The 11,038-nt window shown below is 39.4% G+C and overlaps 1 protein-coding gene across 50 annotated transcripts in view; it reads right to left on the reverse strand.

Moving 5' to 3' along the window:
* TTN (titin) overlaps positions 1 to 10,433 on the reverse strand; it is a 275,212-nt gene extending 264,779 nt beyond the window's left edge. For all 50 annotated transcript variants that reach the window (XM_053215372.1, XM_053215354.1, XM_053215355.1 and 47 more), the window contains exons 1-6: positions 10,212 to 10,433; positions 7,673 to 7,776; positions 5,272 to 5,475; positions 3,530 to 3,817; positions 2,971 to 3,056; positions 2,631 to 2,875 (exon numbers count right to left, since the gene is read on the reverse strand). In XM_053215372.1, the coding sequence (XP_053071347.1) occupies positions 2,631 to 2,875; positions 2,971 to 3,056; positions 3,530 to 3,817; positions 5,272 to 5,475; positions 7,673 to 7,763 (914 nt within the window). In that variant the 5' untranslated portion in view covers positions 7,764 to 7,776; positions 10,212 to 10,433. The remainder of the gene's footprint in view (positions 1 to 2,630; positions 2,876 to 2,970; positions 3,057 to 3,529; positions 3,818 to 5,271; positions 5,476 to 7,672; positions 7,777 to 10,211) is intronic.
* Between the last annotated feature and the right edge of the window lie 605 nt (positions 10,434 to 11,038).

The following is an 11,038-nucleotide window of genomic DNA, read 5'->3' on the forward strand; positions in this document are numbered from 1 at the left end:
TCAATGACCCTTAGGCTTGGATTAAAAATATAGTGAGGTTGTTATCTCCCCCAGATATTCACATTTGGCCTGTCTCGTGATTTCATGGTGTGCAAACTCAGAGCTAGCCTGAGACAGAACACTTTATTTATTTGATAGCCAGACATGTTTTTAAAACTCAGCTTTTTGTTCAAGGCTTCGTATTAGTGTTTGTCAGAACCATGAATTTTCAAAGTGGCCAATATAATACAATTTGGAAAATATCTAGCATTTTTCATATAGTTGTTGGACATGTACATTGTCTCCTGTGTGAAATGCTTGCCTTCTGTTCATTTCTCCCCATTTGTGTTGCTTATTTATTTCCTTTAAAAATAAATTTGTGGGTGGGGTGCCTGGGTGGCTCAGTCAGTTAAGGGTCCAACTTTGGCTGAGGTCATGACCTCACCATTCATGGGTTCCAGCGTCGAGTCCGCACTGTCAGTGTGGAGCCTGCTGGGGATTCTCTCCCTCTTTCTCTGCCCCTCCCCCACTCACACTTTCTCTCAAAATAAATAAACTTAAAAAAATAATTTGTGGAAGCTCTTTAATGCATTTGGTACTTAGTCATTTGTCGTAAGTATTGCAAACATGCCCCCCCCAGATCTACTGCTTGCATTTTGCTTCTATATGGGGCCTTATCGAGCATCAACATATATAGTTGTTTAAGTTATGCACTGTTTCTGGCTTGTACCATTCATATTGTAGCTATAGTATATTTGATACAATACTTTTTTGGCAGAGGCAATGAAATATCTTGAGGAAGAGGCACTTCTAAAATATTTTCGCAAATGCACTGCTTGGCTTAGCAATGACCTTACTTTTGCCATACATACCTTTTTATTTTTGTGTAATTGAATCTCTAAATCTATTTTTAAAAGCTCTCCCCTACAAATGTGTCCCCAAATTCTCTCATTTTTTTTAGTTTTTATTTTTTAATTTAGCTTTTTAGTCAGGCTGAGATTTATTTTGTACATGGTTTGAGGTAGAGATTAATATTTGTTTTCTTCCAAATGGATGGCTAATCAGGCCAGCACTCTTTTTTTTTTTAATTTTTTTTTTAACGTTTATTTATTTTTGGGACAGAGAGAGACAGAGCATGAACGGGGGAGGGTCAGAGAGAGAGGGAGACACAGAATCCGAAGCAGGCTCCAGGCTCTGAGCCATCAGCCCAGAGCCCGACGCGGGGCTCGAACTCACGGACCGCGAGATGGTGACCTGAGCTGAAGTCGGACGCTTAACCGACTGCGCCACCTAGGCGCCCCAGGCCAGCACTCTTTATCAAGTAAAATACCCTTTCCCCCACAGACCTGAAAAGTCAGTTTGATTAAAAATGGAATTTCCAGATACTTGAATCTATTTCTAGATCTTTTGTTTTGCTTCCCTAATATGTTTTCTATTCACCTACCAATACCATACTGTTTTGATTTCAGTAACTCAAATAAGTTTGAAAATTTTTAGGTCAGCTATCTGGCTATTTTCCTTTTAAAATTTTTCTTGGCAGGGGAGTTTTCTCTACATTAAAAAAAGTAATAGGGGTGTCTAGGTGGCTCAGTTGGTTAAGTGCCCGACTCAGTTTTGGCTCAGGTCATGATCTCACGGTTGGTGAGTTTGAGCTCTGTGCTGACAGCATGGAGCCTGCTTGGGATTCTCTCTCTCTCTCTCTCTCTGCCCCTCCCCTGCTCATGCTCTGTCTCTCTCAAAGTAAATAAATAAATATGAAAAAAAATTTTAAATCATATAAATTGGCTAAGAACACTCTTCTAATTCACTCCAAACTGTGTACATTTTTCTGATCATCATATTAAAAACTTCAGGTTAAGCCAAGTTCCAAAGTTTCAAATTTGTTATGGATAATTTACACTTGATTATATAATTTCTGAGCCCTGATGATACATGCTCACTTTCTAAAATACCTCCATATTAACTAAGCATAGAAACCCATTTTATTTTCCACATAAAATGACATAAACATATGCACAATATTTAGAAGACTTTACTTATTACCAGAGCATAAGAACATTTGTATAATTATTTTCTATTTACAAGGAACCTTTAATTATCTCACTGGATCTTCACAACACACCTTGAGATCTTTCTTGTCGTGATTTTCTTTAATTTATAAATGGTATGACTAAGACCTTAAGCAAATTATTTAATTTCTTTGGCTCCACTCAACTTGCCTAACTATAAAATTAGGAATGATAATTCGTAGAGGTTGCTATGACTATTTAATGAGATAATATGTATAGAATGCCAACCAAATGTCTGATTGAGAGAAAGCGGTCAATATATAGTAGTGACTATGTCAGGTTGATTGAACATTGGGCTTCCAACCCTAAATTCTGTGCTTTTTTTATTTTGCTGCTTTCCCTTGGCCCCTAATGCAGATATTTGTTAAATGGAATACAAATAGGAATTCAGAAATGGGGTTTATAAAGTCTTCCAATTTACCTGTGGACAGTGAGGATTTGTGAAAATCGTATTCAGCACCTTTCGGCTTACCTCCTTTAACACGTGCTACGTTTTTTATTGCTTCCTTCTATTTCTCTTCTTGCTGGATGAAACCTAATTCAAAAATGCATAGAGACTTGCTCTCCTTTGAAAGGCTTTACCTGACAGGAGACGGGGTTGGTGCCCGCACATGTCTGACCGGGGAAGGAGAGTGTCTGATGGGCGATGGGGACTGCTGTCGAGCCAGCTGTGCTTTGGCAGCAATGGAGGGTGGTGTGGGAGATCTTGACTTTGGCTTAGGAGGGATCCTGGGAGGTGTTTTATGTGGCAGCTGTTGCCCAGCGGCACCATCTATGACCATCTCAACTGTTGCAATTGATCTGGCATCAAAGTGGGCTTCAATCTTCTGTAAAAGAAGAAAACAAAGCCCACGTTGAGGAGGAATAGTTGGTGAAGCCACAATCTGAAATCGGTTTGAAAACCGATAGTATAGAAAAGTACCTTTTCAATTCGGGTCTGTCTTGTTTCTGAAATCTGAGCAGTCGAAACAATTGTCTTTGTCTTTTTAGCGGGTACTACTTCTTCACCTGTCAGAGGGAAAGACAGGTGTTTAGCAGGGCGACCCATTTCTAAAGAGATTATGTTAATTCTGTCTATGAAGTCAGTAACATTTTCTAGGTATCTTGATGGAGAAAAATGCATAAGGTTTTGGATTTTGCGTTAATATATACATCAGGTTTTAAAATACAGTATGTTCATTATTAGGTAAGAATTCACTTAGAACCGTATTTTTTCACATCCATTATTGGTCAACAATTTGAAAACATAGAGGACTCAGCTGAGAGACTTTCTAGCTTCTAATGGGCTTAGTAAACACAGATTGCTTCAATGATTATGAGCTCCTGCTTGGAATCTCAGAGACTTTTCACCCGTGTTGAAAAGCCTGCTTTTCTGCTCTCAGGATCCCCAAAGCCTTCGAGGGGAGCCAGGACGGCCTCTGGCTCCACTTCCTCCTAGATCAGCACTCTCTCCTCCCTGTTACTCAGTCTCCAGCACGCACCTTGAACCAGTAATTCGGCAGTGGAAGTAGCTCTTCCAACGCTATTGGTGGCATTTACTGAATAGGTCCCGGAGTCTTCGGGGTACGCTTCTGCAATCAGTAAGCTGTAGAGGTCGCCTTCTTGTGAAATTTGAAAATCAAGGGAGCTCTGGATTTCGGCTCCGTCCCGGTAGAACTTCACCACAGGTGTAGGGATTCCAGTCACTCTCACTTGGAGTCGCACTTGGCTTCCTTGTCTCACGGTCATGCTCTGCAGTCGTTGAACAAAGTTGGGTGGTGCTGTCTCTGCTGCAGGGGGAAGGGAGGAAAATCAGCACTGCAAGCCAGGGTGCTCCCAATAGGTTATTTTTAAACGATCACAGCTCCGTTTCCAAAATGAGGTGATGACTCTCTGAACCAAACAACCTTGACTGTCCTTGAGCCCAGCTCATGCATATGACAGCGAAAAAGGAGCCAGAAGATGGCAGAAGGCAATCCCACAACCATATTTTATTGTATTCGCTTTGTTTAGTTTGGCAGTTCTAGGCCACCACAATTTTTTTTTTTTAAAAAGCCTAGATATCATTATAACATTTTTAGAGACTATTTTGGACACATCTTCTCAACCTCACATCTAGCACTATATTAACATGTTAAAATAATTTCTGTATATTTCAGTAAGTTGCATTAAAATGAATCCCAATGGCTGTGATAAGTGTACCCGTGACTTATAGAATCATTAAATTTTAATTTAATGTTAAAAATCCTAAATTATCTCCAAATTGATTAGTATTCAAATAACCCAAATATTTACTTGCATTTAAAATGTTAATCTAAATAGTGACATGATTTAATGTTAGTTAGGCTACAGAAAGGGGATTATTTGGTTAATTACACCGAAAGAAACTTTTAGGAATGTGAAGAGAGAATGGGATTAATTTTGACATGTATTTGAGTAATAAACAACCTGTCACCCCGTGAATTTTCCATTTCTGAATTTTCCGGATAAATGTTAAAGTTCACACGCGATGTTCTTGATACACCTTGTGTTTAGATCAGTAACAGTCCTATACTTGAACATGCCGGCAGTATAGTTTATTGGATAATCATATATAACGTTCCATAGCTGGTTATGCAGGTATTGTTTCTAGCATGTAAAGTAAGGCGATGTTTCATGTATTAATGTCTTACCAGGAAGTAAAGGATGAAGGAAAATGACAGAGGCCATGAAGAATAGTAGTAACTTTTCCGAGGTAACTGCGTCATGCATTTGCCTTTTTCTGTGTAATGTCTACCGTGTACTATTATTAGAAATGGAAAGTAAGTGAAGCATTATTGAACTTTATAGTCGAGAGCAGTTTTCTTAAATGGGTGGTCTGTGAAGACTTGCCTCAGTATCATCTAGGAGCTTGTTAAAGCGTAAATTCTTGGTGATGTACCTGTTTCCTTAGTAGGCTTATAAACAAGGCTTTAAGCTTTTCCGCTTGCTCAGAAACATGGTTTTTAATATTTCCTTAATATATTCTTGAGTGTTTAACATGTGTATAGAGGAAATGTTCTCAGCCACTTTTGTGCTGTCTTTTGAGAGGAAAATTGAATTTTACACGGCAAACAACTTTGCTATCAATTGAGCCTCCTGGGCCCCTCTCTAGATTTTAGCCATATCTACTTGTCCCTCAGTAGCTCTTCCTGGACCTCCTTTCCCGTGTGCTGGAGAGGCCCTGGGGGCAGAGCAGAGGACAGATGCGTCCCCTCCAGCCTACCTGTCACGAGAAGCTCAGCAGTACTAGTCGCTTGTCCAGATCCATTGGTGGCTCTCAGGGAGTATCTTCCACTGTTGGCTTTAGTCACGGCGGGGATCGTCAGTCTAGCGCGGCCATCGCTAAAGGAGATCTGCACGCCGGGCAGAGTGGAAGTGGAAATTGCCTGGCCATCCCTAAACCAGCTCACCTCAGGAACTGGGAAACCTGGAGCACAAATACAATTCATCTTTATGTTGGAATGGGGCTCTGCAATGTCCTCTGCTCTGTGCTGCTGTGTTCCCCATCTTGTCCTAATGGTATGAGCTCCCCAGAGTGTAAGGCCATTTAATGATGAGGAAAACCTGACAGCCACACGATGAAAGGGTCAACTTGCAGACAACGAGGAGGTCTGTGGGTTCATGTAGAGGTCAATACCTTCATTTAATAGGGAAGGAGACTGAGACCAAAAGAGGCTCAGTGATTTTTCCAAGGTCCCTCGGCCAGCAGTGGCACATGGACGATTAGAATCTCCAGCTCCTGCCCCCCTGTCCCAGGTTCTCCCTGATGCAATTTAATGGATGGCATTAAAATCATGAAAGGGATTTATAGAAGTGCAGAGCCAAGGAAACTTTGAAATAAAAAGTGACTGTTGTCCTCTTCAAAAACAAAGAGCAAAAGCAGCAAAGGGTCCGAAAGCACTGCCTAGCAAGCACGAGAGGTCAAGCCCGTCCGTGTCCACCCTCTGTGGTTGCAGGGACACTGTCTCTTGAACTCTCCTGCCTTTCAAATGTGTAATCAGCAAAAAACGCCAAAGTGCAGAGAGAGGCGGGTTCTCATATAAATGACACAAAGCCAAAACTTGTCTTACAGAACAACATGTATACTTGGAGTTGCAGGTAGAGAAGGCAAATTCTCTTCAATTGTCACAAATTGTGGAGCTAAGAACCACGTGTACGTGGTTTGATATTTTAAGGATAGTAACATTCTGTACATTCAGAAGGCATGAGGCAAATTCAGAGCATGGTTTATTTTATTTTATATTAAACTGTGAGGTGGAGAAAATCAAGAGAACATTTGTTTCATTGTCCTTACGTGAACCCATCTCCCACCATGACCAAGGGAATAGTTTATTTGCCTAATTCATGAATATCAAGTATCTTCAGTGCTGTTTTCCTGAGAATTTATTAGCACGGAGTGTGAAGGAATAAGAGGCTATGGGGAAGCAAGATCCCACTAACTTCATAAACAGGCAAAATTCCCACTGAAGCCAATTGTGTTCAGCTCAGTTCAAAAGTTACTGAGCGTTACAAGGTAAATAAATGTATTATTATAAAGTCAGAGTTTATCATGCGTGATGAGAAGAATGGAGTTGGTCTCTATATGCATACACAATGGAAAATGAAGAATGACTATAGGATATTTGTGCAGTGTAAAGGTCTTATCCAGTTAGGAAGAAGATTGCTACATAAAATAGAAAAAATGAAAGGAAAAAGAAAGGAAAAGGAAATCTTATTTTATATCTTTATTATAAGCAAAAAAATATAAAAAGAGGGATAGTGCACCATGGAGATGCATCAAGCTTGATTTTTAATCAATCCATATAATTTTATAGGACCAGTTACGATACTGCAGACAATACTGATTAAATAATTTTGAAATTATTTACAATGTAGTTTGTAGATTACCCTCATTTTTTTTCAGAAGACAGTAAGTCCCAGAAATCATGCATTTTTTGGAACCACCTCTAATATGAGTTATGAAGAAGAAAAAGGGGGGGAAAACCAGAAGAACTTTCTTTTAAATAAAATTCTAAAGTCAATGTTTATTTCTCTTTAATATATAGACCAGGGTGGCATATACTATTTTTTGTTGTCATTTCCAAAAGATTGGAAAACCTTTTAATTCACTAGAATCACTTAATAAAGATTGAATATACAAGAATAAAATAATTAGGAGTTAGTGCAAAACTGAAAGTTTTCTGCTTCTTATAAAGTTCAATGTATTGTTATTTCCCATTGTCTGGCACAGAGCAGTCAGCCCCAGGCTACTTGCCCCACAGCTCCATGGCTGGCCCCCTACTGGGCTTCAGTTCTTGGCTTTCAGTTTGGCTCTGCAGCTGAACCCAAATATAGAATGACCAAATTTGGTTGTACTTAGCTGCTGGATTCTGACAGCAATTTTAATCCAATGCTAATTATTTTGCTCTGTGGAATTATAAATATGAATAAAACATTTTTAAGCCATTATATTGTCAGATTTTGTCAGTACTCTGTGAACGGTATACCCTTATAATGGCCCTCCATACAGTTGGACCAATTTTACAAAGTGGAAACATGGCTTAAACTTGGTGTCAGGTCATACAGCCAAGTTAAGGTACTGGGGAGAAGATGGACAAAAGGAAAGTGTGAAGGCGTGAGCTTACCACTAACGTGAGCCTCAAAGGTTGCGGTACTACCCTCCAGTACCACAACGCTTTGTAACGGCTGCTTAAACGTCGGTGCTTGAGTGGTCATCTTTTTAGGCACTCTGAAAAGGAACAGAAAATAAGTTAGAATGTCACAGCTAAGGGCCACTCTGGAGCTACTTTGTAATGGCAGAGACACACATTTTCTTTTTTTTTTTTTTAATTTTTTTTTTCAACGTTTATTTATTTTTGGGACAGAGAGAGACAGAGCATGAATGGGGGAGGGGCAGAGAGAGAGGGAGACACAGAATCGGAAACAGGCTCCAGGCTCTGAGCCATCAGCCCAGAGCCTGACGCGGGGCTCGAACTCACGGACCGCGAGATCGTGACCTGGCTGAAGTCGGACGCTTAACCGACTACGCCACCCAGGCGCCCCTGGAGACACACATTTTCAAAGAGATTGCTCGTTAGGTCGTCTGTGGGCCTAGAGTGATGGGTAGGCCTTCTCCTTTGTGGCTTGAATTTGAACATGGGCCCCTGTCTGAATTGACCTGAAGCTAACAGAGTAAGAAGTCTAAAGAGAAATGGAAAAAAATTCAGGAGAGCAGAGCAAGGAGTGTCCTCTAGTGGTCAAAGAGGGAAATTCAGTCTTACCAAACGTGGGACACCAAGGTGAGAGAAAGAGGGAAAGTTGGAATTTGTGGGGGTAGAGAAGAACAATAAAAGATGTGTGGAAAGAATAGAATGAATCTGTGCATCAGTTCAATGGTTGAGAGACAATAATTAAAAAAAAATTCCTTCCTCCCAATATCTTTTACTCACTATATCTCCATTTATAAAGTTGACATAGTTTCAGGCAGTATTACTTCAGGAAATCTTGGTGGCTACTTAAAATAGTCACCAACACTAAAAATTTGAACTTTGCAATTCTTTCCTTACTTGGAAAGTTCTGGAAAGTCTTGTTAACTATGCAAACCTTTCACAGAGCATATAGTGCAGTCTATTTCTAATATTTCTTCACATTGTAACTGCTCAATAAATGTTGCTACTGCTGAACTGCATAGGAACATTTAAACTCATGTGAAGAGGCCAACTTTTATACAGATCTGAAAGAAAAATACTGACTTGAGTACTTAATAAGGAACAAGGTACAAACCTGAAAAATGGAATGCTGATGTGAAGTGCAAACGAAGTTAAAAGCCCCATGCTTTCTTAACACAAATATTCTAAACCAAAGAAATGAATATGAAATTTGCAGCTAGGTCCTTTTTTAGTGGGAGAAAGTATTTTGTCCATCAGTTCCAGAGAGATTGTGAAGAATTTTCTGATGCATAAATACCTTATATTCAATTGTCAGTTACTTCATTCCCGATTTTCACAAAATTCCCTGTTCACTACAACTTTATGGAAAAATAATTTTTCTAGAAAATTCTGTACCTTACTGTAACTTTTTATTCTTTAGTTAAAAGAAAATGAAACCAGAATTCTGAGCCAATAAAATTTACACTTGGAAAATTCAAATAATATCCCAAAGTTTTTGTGAATCTTTTGCCAAGAACTCCATATGGCATATTACATTGAGGACAAATAACTTTTTGTGTCTAACTTCCTCTGTTTACAACCTAGTGCATCTTCTAAAAATAGCTGTATTCTTTGACACCATTTATGTATTATATACCAATGTATTTACAGGCATTTATAATTAGTAATCTAAATCCAGGAAGATGGGAAGTCAAAATGTATTTAGATATTAAGTCTTTAAAATACTATTTCTTACCCTCAACACCAACATTTAGCTCATATCGTATAACTTGCTTATGAACTAAATTAAAATGCATAATGTGATCCTGAGTCTTTTCTAAAACTATGATATAGCTTTCCCCCCAAATTTCTAAATATATTACAATTATCTTATCTAAATTGGCCTTTTATTCCTATTGGATAGGTAACTTTTGTTGTTTTAGCACTTGCTCTTGAAAGGCCTTTGTGTAATTGGGGCTGAAGGTATGCATCTAAAATGTCATGATCCCAAAATAAACTCTCCAGTGTTGACTGACAGCAGGCAAGTGTTTTGTCACTGTCCCGCAACTGATACCTCAGCAGTTGATTCCCTTAAAAAGTCATCAGGGTGTAGCTGATGCCACATGCATTTTATCAGAGCTATTCTTGGTGTGTCTCACTTTATCACTGAGTAATATAACCTTGAACACTCTCAACAGACAAAGAGTCTATAACAGAAACAAACATTTCTATCACCATTTCTGACCTCAACTTTAACACTTTTAGAGTAGTAGGTGGATCTAAACAATTTGAATCATCGACTGTGCTGATATGCTACAGCGTTGAACTTTTTAAAGAAAATGTATTCAAATAATTGAAATTCAAATTCAAATAATTCAAATAACAGATCGGTAACAGCGACAAGTAGACAAACACTTCTGCGTCGGAACGTCTCATACATTAGAACAAAAATTCGAATTGGGAACTAGAAATCAAGAAGGAAGGGACTCTACTGTTAAAAAAAAGAAGAAGAAAAAAAAGTAAAGATGCTGCTCACCTGATTTCTCAAGAGTGCCCAAAAAGGGTGGGACTAAGCCCAAGGTTGCTTCTGAAACGACGTCCTATCTAGAGTTGGTTTTCTTGACCATCTCCGACATGAATCGGTGAGCCTCTAAACTTAAAAACAAAACTACACAGTCAAGACTGTGCAGTTTTGTTTTTCTATGCAATCCCTACACCCGAGGCGAGGCTGGGAATGCACGACTGCTCAAGAGCCAGGGCTGGGCTCTGCCCTTTTATTTACCAGATCTGCTGACAGCCCCACATCCCTAGGGCAGGCCCCTGGGTGATTGGCTGTCTTAGGAAAGCATGATGGGAGAGGGACCTATTTGGTGGTGTCACGGACCACCTGTTCTTCTGATTGGCAGTGCTAAATTTAGCATCTCAAAAGAGGCTTTACCAAGGAAATAGAAGTGTATTTAAAGAATAACTATTGAGGCTGAGAGAAGAGCATTTGTTAACATCTGCAAACACTGATTTGAGACTTTGTGGCAATAGCAGGCATTTGTGGGCAGTTATATAAAATAGCCTTTTACCTGACGGGCCTGCTCTTGTGAGTCAGGCCCCGCTCCTCTTCCCTTCCCCCACACAACCAACCAAATGTACCTGTCAATCAAGACAGCAGATGAGGGAATCTATCTCATGCATTAGACTTCACCTTCTTTGAAGAATGAGTGCCTCTAAACTTTAGCATTGAGAGAGCTCATTTACACTATCTACATTCTCCAGAATCCACTTGTACTTTAGGAAGAATTAAGTCAATGTTAATGAGCTAAGTGTTTATACAGCCCTGCAAGACAGAATGTGGAATGACAAAATCTGAAC

This window comes from Acinonyx jubatus, chromosome C1 (assembly GCF_027475565.1).
Source record: "Acinonyx jubatus isolate Ajub_Pintada_27869175 chromosome C1, VMU_Ajub_asm_v1.0, whole genome shotgun sequence".
NCBI classification, from domain to species: Eukaryota; Metazoa; Chordata; class Mammalia; order Carnivora; family Felidae; genus Acinonyx; species Acinonyx jubatus.